Below are 19,540 nucleotides of genomic sequence, written 5' to 3' on the forward strand. Positions count from 1 at the left end.
ACATCCCAGTACTCAGATAGTTTACAGTTCTCATGGTCTTCATTTTCATACTAATTCAATGAAACTTGAGGGGACAGATGGAAGGCAGTTAAGTGAAGGCAATACTTGAAATATGATCAAACACCATGGATTGTTAATAATTAATAGCAGAAGCCAAGCAATTTGTGGGAAGAATCCAAACTCTGCAGTTAATCCTTAAAATTAATGAATGTACACAAAGGAGAAGTCAGACACCAGCAAAAGGCCTAAAATGTCACATGCTTTGATGAGGATTTTGCATTGACCACTGAAGTGCTCCCGTTCTGATGAACTCCTGCTACTGAGCCAGTAACTCCCCTGCAGTAACCAAGTGGCAGGACGCAGGCAGCTCCCAGCAGGGTTTACGTTCCAGCTATTAGCTGCTCCAGGAGATCTACTCTGATCTGGAGCTGGAGCAAAATAGCAAATAGCAAAATGAACAGTGCATGTAATGAAGTGAAATGAAAACAGAAGGGCTCCTGTACATAAAAAACCCTCCAAAGTGTCACCAGCAATAGCTACTCTGTAATATTCTCGTTGTAAAGCTGGAATGGTATTTGAGTGAAATTCCTATTTCAGCAGCAGCAGGTTCTGACTGTAACATGGAAGAATGATGCACTCAGCCTGGTGGTTCAGGTTTTTTCTGCAAGACAGAAGCAAAACTCCCTGTCCTCAGAGAAAATTAGCAATTATGTAAGATAACTAATCACTGGAGAGTACTTCAAGTGAGGAGGATTATTTAGAGTTAGAAAAGGGTCTACTATTGCCTTGACATATAAACACGGACCAATACAAAATAGGACTCTTGAGAATCTCAGGAATTACAGGCACTTCATTGCTTTCAATATTCAATATAAAATTACTGGTGAAAAATACATACAAGCAAAAGCAGCTTCACAAACAGGACACAGCAAGTAGAGCAAACTCCTATGTACCCACTTTTCTTCTTTTCTTCAGATTTGCAACCTCCTTGCGGTTACTAACAACTCTATATAAAGATGAAATCCTCTTTAAGCTCCTTCCTAAAAACGACGTGGACCAGAAAATAACTTTTGAAAATTCAGTCTTCAACTAAAAGGAGGAAAGAAAGACTCTTTAAATGGAAGAGGCTTAGCTGGAAAGCAAAACAGCTTGGATGTACCATTCGGTAACAATTCGCATTGTGCATAGTACCAATACCTCTGGGGTATCCTGGCTGTTCTCAGATTACAGCTCGACCAGAGAAGTCCAGGTATAATTGTCATTGAAATACAAATAACTAAGTTAAATCCACGGTTCACAGCCTTTCTGCACGCCCCTCCTTACATCTGACAAATATTCCCCAGCAACAAAAAAGAACTTTTAAGTTCCAGATGCCACTAGCGGGAAGAAGGGTTGTAAATAGGCAGATACAATTCTCCCCTGCGAGGCATTTCTTCTGGCTGCTATAATGTCTCCCTGTGAGTTTTAGGAAGTGACAAATAGAACACAAGAAGTAGAGGGAACCTGGCTCCCAGACCTACCTTTAACATCAAATTTTACTGACCCCTTATCTTCGACAGTACATTTTCCTGACTGACTTCAGGGCTCTATCTGCATACACCTCACAAACAACTTCATGGTGCCCACAAAAAGCTTAAGAACAGGTTTGATTGCCCCCTTCTATTTTAATGGAACTGATCTCTAACTAGTCTTCCTATGCCACCCTTCACGCTGTATCACATAATGCTGCATCCCTACATTACAATCCTAGTCTTTTTGTATCATTTCCAATGAATTCTCCCTGATATGGTAATAATTCTAAAACTGGCTTATTTCAACTTATTGTTAAGGTTCCTCTCCCAGGCTACCAACAGAGACAACATTCTGCAACAATTTTCTTTTGAGCAAAATCCTTTAAAACACAAGCAAAAGGTGATGTATAACAAGTTACCCTGGGTTGCCTTCTTTGATTGTCACCGAAATCAGCATAAATGGATCCTTCAGTGAACAAGTCACAGAAAGCCCTCATCCATCCAGGCTGATGACAAAGACCCTCCCCAGGGCTGCCTGCCTTTGTACGAATATGTGGCCAGGCATATGAGGGCTCCAACAAGCACTGGTGCTAAAGAAACCCTTTGTCTGCTCTAAGGAAAAACAAAACACCTATCCTGCCAATTAAAATAAATAAATACAAACACACAACATCTCTTACCACCAGAACCCAAGCACAGCTCCTGCCTTTGAAAGGGGCCATAAATCTGCACAGGTGAGCTCTTTCATCACATTACTGCTCAGTAATTACACCAACAGAAAACATTACCTAAACCTGGCACAAGTAAATGTACATGGAGCCTTCATGGGCCCTACAGGCCCTACTGCTTCAGTTGCCATTATAGCTGAAGCACAACAAAGTGCCTCCCAGCAGAAATCAGAAACCTTTTAGAAACCTTTTCATCCCAGTTTCACCAAATGCACTGAAGATGCTTATAAATATTCAATATGAATTTTTAAACTCTCTTTCTCTCATTTTCCTTCACCCCAATTAGCATTAGAAATCATTTTACTTTTAAATACACAGATGGGAGCCAAGTCTGAAGTCAAAAGCACTCACTCACTATAGCGACGAGGGCCACGTAAGAGTAGAGCCAGTTGGAAACACAGGCAGCCCCAGGCATCAAAATAACATAGAACAAAGGACAGACAAAAAGGGATTAATTCAAACGTTGGTGTAGAAATGTGAAATAGCACAGAGGACTAAAGCTGTGCCAGAGCCTTCCCAACATGAAATCCAGACCACTGAGTCCCACAGCCCCAGGCAGGGATTTCACACTTTCTCATTAGTGTGTTATAATTACTCTGAAGGCTCAGCATAAGGATCTCTGGTGGAGCTAGGGATCTGCACAAGCTCCAAAGAGCCCTCAAGACTAGCACAGTCAGGTCCAGGTCTGAGTATTATGATTCAGTCTTCCTGGCTCATTTCTCATTGCACCTGTGTCTTATTTAGCTGCCTCCATCAAAGCTTAATCTGATTGTACTGGCAAAACTGGCTGGCGGAGGTATCAGCCACGGCTTTTACACTCCCAAAATGTAAACCTCATGTTACAACATCATCAGGAGATGATCTTTGTCAAATCAACCCATTAACACTCAGTACATTTCTCCTGAAAAACAATTCTGAAACACCTTAGATATTTAAACATATTTCCAACTTTGTTTCATATACCTGTCCAACCACCTCTTGCAGAATCAGCAGCTGGTAATAAGAAAGGATTGTGACTATTTGATTGAGAGATCCAGAAGTCTGTGCAAATACTGTAATACAATGATAACAAGGCTACCTGTTACTGTTATTTAGGATATTGATTATTCTGTACTCCTATTATCCTGGCCACCTTCCTTAAAAAAGTTCTATTATATCTGAAGCCAGCAGAAGTAGCTTCCAATGGTTTCTGAAAGGCTCCCTCACGCCCCCAGTGAAATGTCTTCTCCTCTAGGAACAGTGTGAAGTCAAATGTAATATCCACAGACCCTGCAGGACATATAAATAAAACCTCTGGATTTTATTTATCCAAAAAATAAAACAAAGCCTTTCGTCTAGTCCCTCTTGCAAGCAGCAACCACAAGGTCAAAGCGTCTTCCCAACAGCTGGACATGAGGGTTTTATTAAATATAGGGAAGTAAATGGAAGAAATGGAACCACCTGTGGACTGCTATGTCTAGTCTGCTCATGTGGAACTCATCTGAACTCCCCACACAATTCATGACAAAAAAGAAGAGATGCACTTTTAGAGCATGATTAATCTGACCTACTTTAGGTGGCCATGTTAAAATCAGCAGAGCTGAGCCCCAGGAGCAGCTCTTCCACTCCAGAGACTGTAAGGGGAGCACTGCTGTACACATTCAGGTAGATCAATTCCAATGTTAGATGTCTAGTCATCATTTTCTCATCAGTCTTGTTCTTACAGTATCACACATAGTGCTTTTCCAAGTGCTCACAAAACACTGCTCCATTAGTTTGCTTTCAAGTTTGTAATATTTGGAATTTGATTTGCAATTGAATGAATCACACAGGTTTAACGTTTTACTGTATTTATCTTGTTGTTAAGTTTGTCACTGAAGATCTTCATCCTGCAAGCACATAACAGTCATTTAAGGTATCAGTGACAAGACTGTGGATTTGCTGATAGTTTTATCAGTGAATTGGAGAAGCCATTTGAGGCTTTTAACAGAGTTATTCTAGTTCATGCGAATGGATCTGTGCATTTTAGAGAGATTTCTCTGTTACTCCCCAGTAACCATAAAACCCATTACTGATTCTACCGCATTCACTGTTGAAAGCAGGATACTTTCCAGATTTGGAGAAGAATGCTCTTGCCTATATGCTAGCACTCGCATTGGACTGTCTGAATTAATCCAGATTGTCACTACCTCGAATAGGTGACTGTTACTGTTCAGCTGACAGCCTGAAAGCCTAGCAATCATTATCATTATGTCCTCTTACATAGATGTTGAGGATCCCGCAAGAAGAGCACCTCAGTAAAGCCCTGGGCACTAGGAAGAACAGAATCATGGACTCAACTAGACTGGAAAAGACCTTAAGGATCATCAAATCCAAACAGAAATTATACTTCAGACATTCTTGCGAGGCGCTTGCCCCAGACTTTCCTAACTCGGTCATGTCAGTAGCAACATCAAGGAACTGCTCCTCAGCTGTGCTGTATAAATGACATTGCAGCCAGAAAACCAGTCAGCACTTGACCCAGTTAAATAACTGTGGCTCCTTTAGCCTGTGACAGTCAATGTTTTAACAATACAGGTTAAAAAAGGATGGTGCCCTGAAAGTGGTTTTGCCACATTTTATTAACAAAGACTAAAAAAAATTTTGCTGTAAGTGCCTGCCTCCTGCTTGGAGTAATGGGGCTCCTCTGGGCATTCTGCCACTCTTTCAAGGTTCTTCTATGTTTTCAAAGCATCTCCCAAGGTGATAATATTCTGTGAAAATTTCCACACCTCGAGTAACCTTCTCTCCAAGGTTGTTCTACTCAGAACCCTTTCATTTGCATTGCCCTCCCTGCTGCTACTTCATATGGTAGCACTCTGCTGTAGGACAGAACCAAGACTAAAACTCATCTTCAGAGATGCTGGGTAACCCCAGTGCCTCCTAGTATCAAGAGAATCTCAAACAATTACAACTCTAATGTTATCTCAGATGCCTTGCATGTAAAATGACACAGTCTAATAAGTACTTGTTTAGTTATTTATTGATAGGATTCATTTAATTAATGTTTGCACAGCACTATAGACTATGCTATAAAACTCAAACTGTAAAATGCCAAGTGCCATTGTAAACATATATTAATGGGTATATCTACACATATATATGTATTTAATCAGGTACCTCTTTAACAAATATTTGGCAAATATTTTAGTATGTTTTAATAACACATGATAGAAATCTTGTCTTCATAACAGTACATTTGCCTTAGGGAAAGCTCATAAGGAATAGCTTGATTTAGAGTTTGAAAATTTAAGTGACCATGGTGTATTTCTAACTGAGCTGGATCAGGATTGCTGACAGCAATTAGCACTGCTAGCAAAGGCCACTTTGCTTCACTCCTGATCTATAACACATCTCTCCTTTTAAGCTCATAACCAAACAGGTTCACTACTACTGTCTCACAGGAGCCTGGTGTCACATCAGCTCTAAAAACAGAGATAAAAGCCATGAGATAAAGTTTGCTATTTTTAAATCAGCATTGAGATGCAGTGTGCCCCAGTCCAAACCACTGGTACTTGTATCTCAAGGATAGAAAGGGGCAAGACATGGCTACACTCTGACACCCTGGATTCCAGCAGAGCAATTCAGCAATACTTTTACATCTATGTCCATGTAGTGAAGTGTGTAAGACACAAATGTGTGCAAGCGTTCAGCTAATGTAGCCCCAAAAATCAAAGTCACAAATTCAAGCTCTAATGAAGTAGTGCTGTAAAAAAAAAGCAGCTCAGACCAAAATTAGCTGGTTACTGTCAAGAGCTCCTCAAGAAATCACATAAAAGGTGAATTTCACTAATGAAGAGATGCTAGCCCTGACAAACATGTAAAGAAGATATGTAGCTCTCTATTCAAAACCTTTATTCTTCCCTTTTTTCTTCATGCCTGCTTAATGGTAGGCTGCCAAGCAGTAATCAACTGACAGCAAGTGTTTCACAGGGAGGTTTCGGTTGTTAGACCACACTGAGCAGGTCTTCTAGTTCCCAGAGAAGTGCCAATTCCTAGAGAAAAATATGTGCTTGATGGGAGAGAAGCTGATGGATAACAAGAAACAAAACCCTGATATTAAAGTTGAGGGGAGGACTGTTGCTTCGTTTTTGTTTTAATCTGAGATAGTAGGCTTGAGTAGGAGCAGGGCAAGGAAGCTTCAGAAGAAAGGTTTTCAGTGGAACTGAGGAAAAGAGGAAATCTTGGGATATGGCTGTTTTCCTTATTTTTGTAAACTTGCTTGATTCTGCCAAGGGAAAGTCAGGTCAGAAGCAAATTCTGCCATTACTTGTGCTATCATGGCTCCAGTACACAACAGTATGATCATCACAACAGACTAACTGCACTGAGTGGGTGCAAGAGCTCCAAATTAGAAGATGAAGGATGACCCAAATCTGCCTCGATGCTAGCAGTAACAATGTGAAAGGAAACAAAATAGTAGCACCACCTTTTCCCCTTCCTGCCTGCTCCTACCCCATTGACCTTTCAGGCAGCTGTGAAATTAAGTCTTTACTGTTTGTTACTACCAATTAATAAGCAACAGAAGTTTATTGCCAGCAGAACTTGTGGTCAATCCAGCTTGTGCTAATATGTTATCCTGCTTCTATTACACCAGTAGAGCAAGGTACATGTGGATTTTTAATTAATCACTCATCATGTGTTCGCCTTTAGAGCCTGGAACACCGGTTTCCCTACAATACAATATAATATAAATTACAATATATTATTGCATATATATTACAATAGATACAATATATTTAACATGACTAAAATATGTTCAATTGGGGGGGGGAAGGGATTTTACAGAATGAAATTGAGTATTTTAATCCCCATCAGAAGAAAGAGGTAAAAAAATCTATTTGCTGTTTGGTTTCAGAGTTAAGTGAAGAAAAGTATGTTTGATTGTTAAGTTTTGGAGCTAAAATGGTAATGTAAAAATTAACAGACAGAAATGCTGTGAAGACCAAACTTCAGATGATGTCCTGATTCACAACCATGATTCCACCAATGTTAATTTTTCCAAACCTGCAAACATGTTCCAGTTCTGATTTTTTGCTCCTTCTTTACCCAAATTTAGAATTTACAGCTCCACTTTACAACTGGTTCAGACTAACTTCTAAATCACTAAATTCAGCTGCAACACAGTTCTAAAATTAACTGCACAGTAAAGTGTAAGGTCCCTGCAGGACCAATGAGAATCCACCAGTCATGGTGATAGCTAATTTACCACATCTTGGCTGCTGCTAAAAAGCCTTAAGCAAAAGCTTCTCTTGCACTTGGTGTTGCATAGTAGATGACAAGCACAGTGCTCACTCATTGAGCACTCATTCAGGGTGGTTGAAGTCCCTCACAATAAACTAAACTTGTTCAACATCTTCGTCACTGACATCGACGGTGGGATTGAGTTTGCCAATGACACCAAGCTGTGTGGTTCGGTTGATACGCTGGAGGGAAGGAATGCCATCCAGAGGGACCTCGACACGCTTGTGAGGTGGGCTGATGCCAACCTCATGGAGTTTAACCATGCCAAGTGCAAGGTCCTACACCTGGGTTGGAGCAATCCCAGGCACAGCTACAGGTTGGGCAGAGAAGAGATTCAGAGCAGCCCTGCGGAGAAGGACTTGGGGGTGTTGGTTGATGAGAAAATGAACATGAGCCGGCTTCAGTGTGCGCTCGCAGCCCAGAAAGCCAACCGTATCCTGGGCTGCATCAAGAGGAGCGTGACCAGCAGGTCATGGACATGGAACTGTTGGAACAAGTCCAGAGAAGGGCCACGAGGATGATCAGGGGACTGGAGCACCTCCTGTATGAAGACAGGCTGAGAAAGTTGGGGCTGTTCAGCCTGGAGAAGAGAAGGCTGTGTGGAGACCTCATAGCAGCCTTCCAGTATCTGAAGGGGGGCTATAGGGATGCTGAGGATGGACTATTCATTAGGGACTGTAGCGACAGGACAAGAGGTAAGGGGTTAAAGGGGAAGTTTACATTGGATATAAGGAAGAAATTCTTTACTGTTAGGGTGGTGAGGCATTGGAATAGGTTGCCCAGGGAGGTTGTGAATGCTCCACCCCTGGCAGTGTTCAAGGCCAAGTTGGACAGAGCCTTGGGTGACATGGTTTAGTGTGAGGTGTTCCTGCCCATGCCAGGGGGGTTGGAACTGGATGATCTTAAGGTCCTTTCCAACCCTAACTATTCTATGATTGAGCAGATTTCAGAATCACAGTATTTCATTTCACTTGTGCTGGAAACGGACTCTTTGTAAGGGCATGTGGTGCCAGGACAAGGGGGAACAGCTTCAAACTGACAAGAGGGGAGATTTAGAATAGACATTAGGAAAAAATTCTTCACTATAAGGGTAGTGAGACACTGGCACAGGGTGCCCAGCGAAGCTGTGGCTGCCCCATCCCTGGCAGTGTTCATGGCCAGGTTGGACTGGGCTTTGAGCAATCTGGTCTAGTTGAAGGTGTCCCTGTCAATGACAGAGGGTTGAAACTTGATGATCTTTAAGGTCTCTTCCAACCCAAACCATTCTATGAGAAGGCAGAAAGGAGAATCTTCTGTCACTGGGAGAGGTGAAGTTCTATCCCACCTCTTTTATCACCCATCAAGGGAAGAGATTCACATGTTTGGCTGTAGTTTAATATCCAATGCCCATCTGATAACAGTACCAGTTTCTCTACTTTTAAAAATAAAAATGAAATATGTATTTGTTTGGGGTCAGGTTTTCCCAGTTTGGTTCTATACTCCAGGGGAAAGCAGCTCTGATAGGTAAGTAAATTATCTAGTTCAGTCATGAGTATGTGGGACACACTGTCTACTGGTTTGATGTAAACACCGAGGTCACTCCTTCCATTTGCTTTCTGTGGACAGAGTAGCTAAGAAGATAACATTTACACAGAAGTTTTGTTTGAGAAGGTAGGCAATACATGACAAGGAACATTACCTCCCAGTTCACTCCATGAGCAAGTAACCTAAAGCTATCACTACTTCAATTGTTTATAATCCCAGTGTATCAATGGTAAAACCAGGCTAACTCGTAATTCCCTTTTCTAGATCCAAGCTATCATTACCTGCTGAACACAGCCAGCATTAAGCTGAGTTAGACTTTCGAGCTACTGTCATGAATCCATGACCAAACCAGATTTCACGCTGGCTGATAACTGTGAGTGGTGGCCATGCAGAATTTCACACCACACCAAATCCAGCTCTCTCTGGGACAGTGCTTTCTGTCCCAAAACACAGCCTGGGACCACTGAGCTGAAATTAAATCTCCATTTCCATAGTACAGATTTAGCTTTTTCAATGAATTTGTAAGAGTTAAATGCAGAGCTTGTCTTGATTTACAACAAGAGCAACACATCAGACTGCTTCAAGTTACTTGGAGAAATCCTAGGTTTGACAAATAGTCGAGCAGCTCAGCTTCCTCTCGCCAGAAGCTAGGGATGGATGGAAGCTCTGGGCTGCTCGCTGCAATATTTATAGCCACCATGCAGCCAGCATCCTGTAGAGACCTGACCCATTTAATCAGCTGAAAAAGTTGAAAGAAAAAGAAAAACAGAGCAGGGTTTCTGATGACTAGGATAGCATTACAGAACAAAGGTACATTTTAGATCATTAACCATAGCTCTGAGTTTGTTAATACAGCTCTCACATAAACTATCCACACACGCTACAGATTGGAACTGCATAGGAGGGTTTCCCAGGCATAATATTTTAACAAGAACCGGCAGAATTTATCATTTATTTTAGCATTTTGGCTTTATTTCCAGTTCATAGAATTTTCCATAAGCACGGACATCTTGAAGGACTTACTAATTGAAACTACATAACAAATGAATTCTACATACGTTTCAGCAACCACTTTGTAAGTATTTCATCAAAAGCATGTGAAACTTGAGTTGTCTGGTTTAATTTTAACTGGAATAATGCCATAGATGGATGAGGGAAAGGGTCGCATGCAAACTTTTACTTAGCTACACAGTAAAGTACTACCTGTATAACTATTCCAGGTAGTCTGATACTCCTTTTGTTTTCTTCTTTTTGTGGGGTTACTTTAGCTTTGGTTTTTTTTAAATCAACATGGTCTTACTGGTAAAAGCTGTAGTTTAAATGAAATTTCTACCAATATTGTTGACTTAGAATGAGTTAAACACATTAGTTCTCCTACACTGGTAGTAAAAGTGCTGCTATTGGGCTTGTTTTCCCATTCTAACTGTATCAGTTAAAGTTTTCTAAGTGTGGGTAGGCTGTTATATCTTGATACCTGTCATAATTTGTGACAATGATAGAAGGCTGTCTTCCACCTTCACACAATGGTTGGGTCTTCTCAGAGATAACATAACTCAAGCACCTCTGTGCTTTTCAGAAGCAGCCAACCCTAACAGAGCTGTCTCTGGGACCATTTGCCTGCTAACAAACAAATGCCAAGGATGCCAGAGGTTCTCAGATGGAAGTACTTCAAGCTGGAAGTGAAATGACTATTTATTTTTGTCTAGAGTTTTAATCCAGATTTGAACAGCTAACCTAGAAACAAAACACTACCTCATATGCAGTAAGCTAAACCATCTGGGTCTGGCTGTGGGCATGGCAATAGGATCTTTCCATTTGGCCTGACAATAAAAAACAAGACAGGGTATTGTTACAAAAACAGTTATCTTTTTGCTGCATAGCTCTGCATCCTAAGGTCAGGGGACAAATTCAACTTTGGTGCAGATTAACACCAGCAGATACCCATATTGCTTCTTAGAAATGGCCCTCCGAATGCTTTTAACACCTGAAAAACCTACCCAGAGGAAGAGAGCTTCAAGTAGGGCCACAGACAGAGCCATTGCATCTGGGATCCCAAAATACAAACACAAAACAAAGAATTACTACATCCGGATGTTGTAGAGTTCAGAAATAGCCTAAAAGTTAAAGGGAGATTCCAGACTGACAGCAGGGCCATACTAATGATCTTTGTTTATCTAGTACTGATACTAAAGGAACACCTTTGACTGTAAATTCCATAGCAAGGTCAGAAACAGCTAGGGAACTGGCAGAGATTTGTTTCCTACATATTAATCCCATCTCTGCTGGTGCAAATCCTGAACCTCAGTTACATGGCACAGCTATCTCCACAAACCATCATGATTCATTTACACAGAGGTGTACAAAGAAGAGAAATAACTGCATCAAATACTTTGAGGGGATTTCACAAAACTAGGAAAAGCAGCACCAGCAGGGTTAGGAGACGCAGTATATGGCAACAGACTATTTCCTGCTACAAAATCACAGAATCACAGAACAGACTGAGTTGGAAGGGACCTTAAATACCAGCTAGTTCCAAACCCCCTGCCATGGGCAGACACCTTCCACTCTGAGCACCACCAGGTTGCTCAAAGTCCCAACCTGCCCTTTAACAAAAAACTTGTGGCTGCTCTGCTGGTAGTTCCCCCACCTCACAGGTACTCTCTGGAGCAGAGGCTCTAGCAAACAAGTCAGGTGGCCACTGTCCACTTCTGGTTTCCGTGGAGCCATGTCAGCTTGAAACTGCTGGCCTGGGATGCTGGCTCCAATCTGGTGGCGTGCAGGCAGCCTCTGGCAGAGAGTCTTCTGGAGGAGCTGCTCCTGCTCCACCAGCTCTTGCAAGGTGGGAAAGGGAGCAGGCAGTACCCCCAGGCACCCGTACTTTGAGCACTGATGCTTCTCAACTGCATAAGCCCCTCACCCATGAAGCTGAAAGCTGTCCCTGATGCCTTCATACCACACCACAAGAAGCTTTCATCAGGCAGGAACCTGGGGCTAGACTGCAGGAGATAGACTGCTTCACATCATGTTCAGTTCTGGTGTGCTGGCATCACAGTGCTCTGGAACTACTGCTCACTTCTTCATTATGTTTTCTCTTTCTATTTTTCTCCTTGATACTGGCAAAACTAAATATAATTTAAATGAAAACAAATAACTGCACATCCCCAGCTGGGCTGCAGCATTAAAAAAACAAGTGAAAAAAAGAATTACTCGCAGTGCATTTCCTGGGTCTCTACCACATGTTCAATTTTGCCAGTGAGTTCAAGCAATATGGAATAAACAAAATTATAAATGCAGGCAGCTTTATAAATAGCCAAAATTTGGGATCTTTGTGTTTACTGAGCTGTAGCTCAGCAAACAAAACAAAACTTATCTGCAAAAGCAAGGTTTAATGTGCATGTTTTGCTGAGAAACAGAACTACACCATGTATTCAAAACAGTAACAGAGCAATTACAGCAGGGATCTATAGCCGGGGAGTCTGACCTTCTTGTTTTACACTCAAATAATAAATGCTATAAAAATCGGATAAGGTAATTATTTTATACCTCAAACAGAGCACTCACCACCAACATGCAGTTGGTTTGAGTCTCCAGTAGAGAAAGAGCTCTACAGAAACTGGGTTAGGGATGTTCTTGAGCCTGGGCTTTACATTCTTCTTGTTGACAGTTTACAGCTTTCACATGCATAAGCAAGTACATTTAAGTAATGGGAGATTTGTTTTCTGCATCCAAGGCAGAACACAAAACCAAATAAAAACCCCCAAATCAAAAAAGCATCATTTTAAGATAAATAAAGTACCTCCACATATGAGACAAACTCTCTCTAAGCACAGCGAAACTCTTATTTAATTCCACTAACATTCCTCTTGAGTGTAAATAGGAGCAAATGGGACTTTCCGTTTTGGTGCCTGCACTCCACCTGCGAGGAGCCGATGAGCATCCCTTCAAACACAGATGGCTGCTCTCCCTGCACCTCCCAATTACTTTCTTCCAGGGCTTTTTCGGAAAAGGAGCTCTCCATCACGACCCAGCAGTGTGCCTTCCCACAGCAGGATCAAACTTTTCCTGCTAGCTAATTGCATCTTTCCCCGAATTTAAGCACATCAGCTCAAGACTCTCTTGGAAGCTGAGGCATTTGCTGTTATGTCAAGGCGACCCATTGAAATCTCAGTAGTTGCACAATTAGCATTCGCATGGAATTTACTTTTTCTTAGTAACACAGAATTGCAACAGTGAAATCTAGGAAATTAAAGCTCTTGGTTTCCTCAAAAAATTTACATTGTAACTTCTAAGAGGTTTTCCTGTTTCTATAATAAAGGATTACTTTTGGAAGCAAATATCCTTTCCTCTAGGCCAGCATAAAACACAAAGCTAATTACTTATTAAACACCTATTAGTGCATGGAAACACTGCAGTCTGAGGTGTAATCCAAAGTCTTTGGATTCCAGTGGGCCCATGTGGAGAGGTCTGGGCTCTCTGCCTCCTCTTTGCATGGCATGTTCCATTGCTTCAGCATCTGTTTCCACACAGGAACACGTCTGTATCCTCCATGCTGCCTTCACCTAGCCATAACTAACACTTTCATGAGCACTTGGGTCAGCAGCTCAGGTGAAGGCAACACAGGTATGTTTATCTGTAAAGTGTGGACCACCATCTATGTGCACAAATTGGTTGGTTAAAATATATACACACAGTGTCAGACAGAAGCCTGGGTAAGAGAAACTCCTCCTTCTTCGCTCCATGCATAGGTAGTACAGGAAAAGAAACAAGAAACATATATATGTATATAGACATACATATCCATAAACACATGTACAGGGGAAGCAGGTTTTTTTTACACACAGAATCCCATCTGTCCATCACAGTGCATTCTGGGCATGCAGAATCATAGCTTGGCACATTAAATATCAAGCCAGGCAAGCACCTCCTCTCCAGATGCAGGGGCTGCTCTGTACCGGAGGGGACTTCCAGGTCTCTAGTGTGTGGAATGCAGGATGACATTTTCAGGATCCTAGAAAGAGACCCCTGCAAAGAGCTCTCAAGGCTGCAAACCCATTATTCTGCCTTCTGGTCTGTCTTCCCCAGCGCATCAACTCCCAGCTCACAGTCTCCAGCTTAGATGCATAGAAGTGGGCTGCTGCAGCAAGAAATACAGCTTCTTTATCTGTTAAGTTTCATTTTCAGTAAGTCTGAATTTATGCAATGTAAAAAAAAAACCCAAAGCTCCCAATGTTTCATCCAGAAATTCCTGGCCAGCTCCAGAAATCTTGGTTCTCAGCCAGCGGCTTCCTAAGCAAAAATGGGAAGCAGAAAAGTCACAGCTGTGAGAGGTACCATGGGGTTTGGGATTTAGAGGGAGAGGTGATCAGGTAATACATAAAACATCAAATTCTTTATGTTTTGAAATTCATGTTTGGTTCTTATTTTAAAATCTGAGGCCGCTGAAGGGTAATTGTTTAAAACCCTTCACTTCAGAAGAGGAATATTTAGCCATGGTGGCATTCTACAGATTATCTCAGTCTCAGTGTTGATGAAATGGAAAGAGGTGCCTAAACTCTATCTCCAATTAGGAGACCTTTCCAAAGGCTTCTTACAACTCCCCTTGTTAGAAATGAATTAAGAATTGCAAGGCAAGGTCAGACAGCAGCTTTCTCAGCCTGCATTAAGAGATGTATTCTGGTGGCAGCCATGCCAATATATGCAAATAAAAGGGGGGGGGGGAGAAAGTTGTTCCATTTGCAGTCCTCACATGTAGCTCTTAGGGGAACATCCCCATGACTCCTGAGTGCTCAGATGGTAAGATTAACCATTTTAAGGAAGAGATATGCTTCATCACAGTATCTGTTTCTCCAGGAATACATAGAATCAATGTTGGTAGGTACAAATGGATTGAAAAATTGCAAATGTTAAAAAATAATCAAAGAGCACAGAGTTACAAAGAGGTAATTCGGAATTAATTCAGGAAAGGTTGAAAATTGATCAGTGGTTTTGAGACTCTTCACGCTAGGATCCCAGATCTAAACACAGGCACCTGTTTACAAGTACCAACCCCTTAATCAATTCATCAAGCACTGAATTTAAAGTGCACATTTTAGCCCACCTAGGTCTTGTAGTGGTTTCAGAATGATGCTAGGAAGCATGGCCAAAGAATCAATTAGAAAGTGCATCACAGGGTCCATAACATTAATCTTCAAGGCAATGCTTTCTCTTGCATTTCTGCAGAAATCTGCTGTTAAGTAAATGCAACACCCACTTGCCCAGAGATTGTTTGTTATTAGGTAAAAAACATATGCACTAAAAACATGTAATTTAAAAATCAGCTCCCATAAAGTCACATTAAGAGTGGTCTGTAACACATGCATACAAGAAATCCCTCTCATATACGTCTTAAGTCCACACACAGAAAAAAGCTGAATGTGCCCTTGTGCTCCTAATGGGAAAGTCCCTGCACTGAAATAAAGGTGATTATTTTCAGACAACTTCTCTTCTCCCATGGGGGTGAAGGTAACTGGATTTGGTTTAAGTAAGTAACTCATTATATTATCCAAACAATATGCGTGGCTGAAGTACACACAGATCACTTCTTATGGTGTAATTGGGGGGGGGGTGTCCTGTTATTTTTTGGATATTTCATTAAACAGCACACCTACACATGCTACTTTCCCCTGAGAGTTTACCATCAAGAGCTCTGTTTCCATACACACACACAACCACATTCAACTTTCTGCCTTGTACCACCATGCAAGCTGACTCTGCAGGCTGTAAGCAGAGAGAAGCCTGGTGATAGCAAAAGAGATGAGGAGACTCTGCAGCTCAGCAATACTGAAAAGACACTGGAGTAGATGGCACAAGCTTTTATTAACAGCCCACTATCGCCACCCAAACCCCGTTACAGATTTCCCCTGCAGAATGGGGATTGCTATCAGCCTCTCATGCATTATCCTCCAACACAGCTAAAACCCCACAAACTTTTCCTATTTCCTAAAATTACTGCCTTGCAGATAGCAGGGTGCTATTTCCACTTGCATTTGTGGAGGAGGGGTGGGAGGCTTTCTGCCTTTTTAGGGACTGGGATGATGTAACCTCAAAACCTCTTGGGACAGCATGTGCTCGGTACAGGAGCCACGGCCACCACCGGCCCCCCCCACCCTGCGAGCACACGCACATCACACCAGGGCTGTGCTCTGCTCCGCTCCGTTCCTAGAGGCAGCCGTGGCCACGGGAAGCAGCCCCCCCGCGGCATGTACTGGAAAGCAGGTACTCTCCTCTCGCACACCCGAGGGACTTTCCTCCAGCTCTCTGCCGAGATGAGCTGCGGGATTGATTTCCATGAAGAAGCTGTGTATCTCCTAATGTGCCCTAGCCACCCTGGGGAGAGGCATGGTGGAGGGGAGAGGATTGCAACAGCCCAGAAGCTGCATTTCTTCATTCTGCAAAATCCTCTCACCCCTGTCTCTTGTGCCACAGGATCATTTGAAAGCGTCTAGCAAAAGTAATACAAAATTCAGCTATGCAGAAAAGAACTTTCCCCTCTTTATAAGGCCTTATCAGTCAGATACCCCATGACAGGAGGGAGGGAGAACAGGAGGGGAATAAAAAGAGAAAACTGTTGACCAAAAAGGCGTACCAAAGTTTCATGTAACAAGATCTAATCCCCACAATGGATACTCTCCCATGGGCATCAGCAGCCTAGCTCTGTCACTATCAGGACAAGGCTGTGGGCGAAAAACAAAAGCATCTTATCAGCAGCAGGAGTTGGCAGTGGTCAAAGCAACAATGATCTTGTCCTCATTTCTCTAACAAGCTCCCACTGGATCTGAGACAAGGAAGCCCGAGGCAGGGAGCCTCACTTCATATGCTCTTTCAGTTTTTTACATGTATTCTTTTAATCAAGATCTTAAGCCATTTCACTCATCCAAGTTCGGGTACCATTCTCATTCTATTTCCTTGGAAGTAGCATCAGGCTTTCATTGCATAACTACCAGGGGAAGATAAAACCCTAACAAGCAGCAATGCTCCCGACTCCCTTCCCTCCATGCTCCTCCAAGCCCAGTGCTGCCTGGGCATTCAGTTTGCCAGGAGTTGTATTGACCAGGGCACTCTATTAGCCTCTCCCCATCTACACCCCAGATCAGACTGTACCCTAAAATATTGAGAGGTCTAATAACTATTTGAATGGGTGAGATTTCAAGAGGAGCTGGGCTCCCCAGGAGCTGGGAAGAGACTCCCCACCACTGTGGCTACCTCGGATTTCCTGGGACCTCAGGAGAGAAAACCACCTCCAATAACACTTGAACTTTCCCAACTCACATTCATTAGTGGCAAGCACCGATTGCTCATCATGCTTCACACAGAGCAGCTTCTTCAGGCTGGTGCATCCTGCTTCTCTAGCAGAATAACAGGAACGTTAAGAAGCCACCAGCCTCACAAACTCGAGCGTCAATCACCCTGTGAAAGCTTTCATTTAAATTGCGTGCAAGATTCTCCATGGCGATGGGGCTGTAATTATTTTTAAGTGCTCCGGGCAGGTTCAATCGCAGCCGCGCGCAGGAAGCCCCGGGTAGCCCCAGCCCCAGCTCCCGAGCCCCGAGAGGCTGGGAGCTCAATTGGAGGATGTTTACATAGTAAGTCAAAAAGCACCTAGCTACCATGTGGGAAACTCCTCTGCTTTCCAGTCCAAGAAAACCACCCTCCCGTGCTGCTCCCGAGGAGTGCTGGCAACGGCTCTCAGCGCCGCTACTCCTTGAATTCCCTAGGGAAGAGGGCGGTTAACGCGGGGACAGCCGGCAAGCGCCCGCTCCGTCCCTCCTCGCATGGGAAGTGGCGGGCAGGACCATGCCGGCTCTGCTCACGGCAGGACCCCAACGCGAAGGGCACCGCGCCCCGAGCCTGCGCGAGCGCTTACCTTCCGCACCCCGCCGAAGCCGTGCTCCGCCGCCACCCGCTCGGCCTCCGCCTGGCCCCCGCCGTGCAGCTCCACCAAGAAATGGTTGGTGTAGACGGCTCCGCGGGCCGGGGCGCTGAGGAAGAGCAGCAGGAGGAGGAAGAGGAGGAGAAGGAGGACACCCCGCAGCAGCGGCGGCCCCGCCGGCATGGCCCCGCGCTGCGCGCCCGCGGAGGCAGCCCGCCGCGCCGCGGGGAGGGCGGCGGACGGGCGGGGAAGCGCCCGAGAGATGCGAGGGGAAGGGGAAAAGGGATAACGGGGGATTACAAGCTAGGAGAGCGGCGGCGGCGGCGGCAGGAGGGGAGCGGGGCGGAGGGGGGGCTGCTCGGGGGTGCGCGCTGCCGGCTCTGCATTCCCGGCCCCTCCTCGGCGCTAATTCAGCGGCGGCCGGAGGGAAGGAAGCTCCCGCCGGGAGGGGAGATCGCTGCGCTGCCAATCACGGGCGGGGAGAATCGCCCCTGACACCCCCACACACACACTCCTAACCCCTCCCCTACACCCGCCTCTACACAACCCTCCCGCACCTCTCTCTCACACACACCCGAATTACACCCGTGCACCAGTCCCAGTTCAGCACCCGCAGCAGCTCCCTATGTCCCCAGCTCTTCTCCCAGGGGGGATGGGGGCTCCCCCAGAGCAGGAGCCGATGCTCAGGTAGGTTTAGGGTAAGGTGGGATAAATACTTGGGCCAAAAACACATGGCCAGGACCAGTCATCAGCACCCAGCTTCTCCTCTGAGCCCAGCAAATACAAATTTGGGAGTGCCCCTACATCCCCCGCTCTAGCTTGCCCCCCACACCAGCTCCTCACAGGGCAATCGGCAAGGCGCTGACAGCCCTCTTTGTGCAGAAGCCTGTTCCAGGGCTGGGATAAGGCAGTCCTGGAACAAAGCTGGGGACAGCCTCAGACCCATGGCCCCCAACTCTGCTCTGATCGTTAGCCAGCATGGCCAAAAAGCTGCTCAGCTCCTCAGGGGTCCAGGCTGCCTCAGCAATCCCCAAACGCTTGCAGGGAAAGCACAGACAGCAAAGTACCTGGGGCATTCTCTGTGATGAGACAGCCAAGGATGGGGAGCAGTCATGTGCTGGTGGGATTTCAGAGGTGGTAGCACCTAAAAGGATGGGAACTGTAAAAAATAATCTGCCATCTGCAAAAGTCCAAGTGGAAACAAAGGGTACAGAATATGCAAGCTTACATCAAGGTATCACAGAATCATTAGGATTGGAAGGGACCTCTGGAGATCATCTAGTCCTCCCACCCACCAAGGCAGGAACACCCAGAGCAGGTTACACAGGAAAGCATCCCGGTAGGTTTTTAATGTCTCCATGTGGAGAGGGAGACAACCCCTCCGGCACCCAGTTCCAGTGCTCTGCCACCCTCAACATAAAGTTCTTCCTCCTGTTGAGGTGAAACTTCTTGTGGCTTACTTTATGGCCACTGCTCCTCGTCCTGTCACTGGTCACCACTGAAAAGAGTCTGTCACCATCCTCCTGGCACCTGCCTTTGAGATATTCATATGCATTAATGAGATCCCCTCTCCGTCTTCTCTGGACCAAACAGGTCCTGCTCCCGTA

At 44.3% G+C, this 19,540-nt stretch overlaps 1 protein-coding gene across 1 annotated transcript in view; it reads right to left on the reverse strand.

Annotated features, from left to right (window-relative positions):
• The window catches only part of PCSK2 (proprotein convertase subtilisin/kexin type 2), a 108,600-nt gene extending 90,176 nt beyond the window's left edge, over positions 1-18,424 (reverse strand). The window contains exon 1 of the mRNA XM_057423305.1: positions 17,928-18,424. Coding sequence (XP_057279288.1) covers positions 17,928-18,116 — 189 coding nt within the window. The 5' untranslated portion in view covers positions 18,117-18,424. The remainder of the gene's footprint in view (positions 1-17,927) is intronic.
• Between the last annotated feature and the right edge of the window lie 1,116 nt (positions 18,425-19,540).

Source organism: Pezoporus wallicus, unplaced genomic scaffold (genome assembly GCF_028554395.1).
Source record: "Pezoporus wallicus isolate ANWC-B61680 ecotype Strahan unplaced genomic scaffold, APGP_CSIRO_Pwel_v1 contig_4191, whole genome shotgun sequence".
Lineage (NCBI taxonomy): Eukaryota > Metazoa > Chordata > Aves > Psittaciformes > Psittacidae > Pezoporus > Pezoporus wallicus.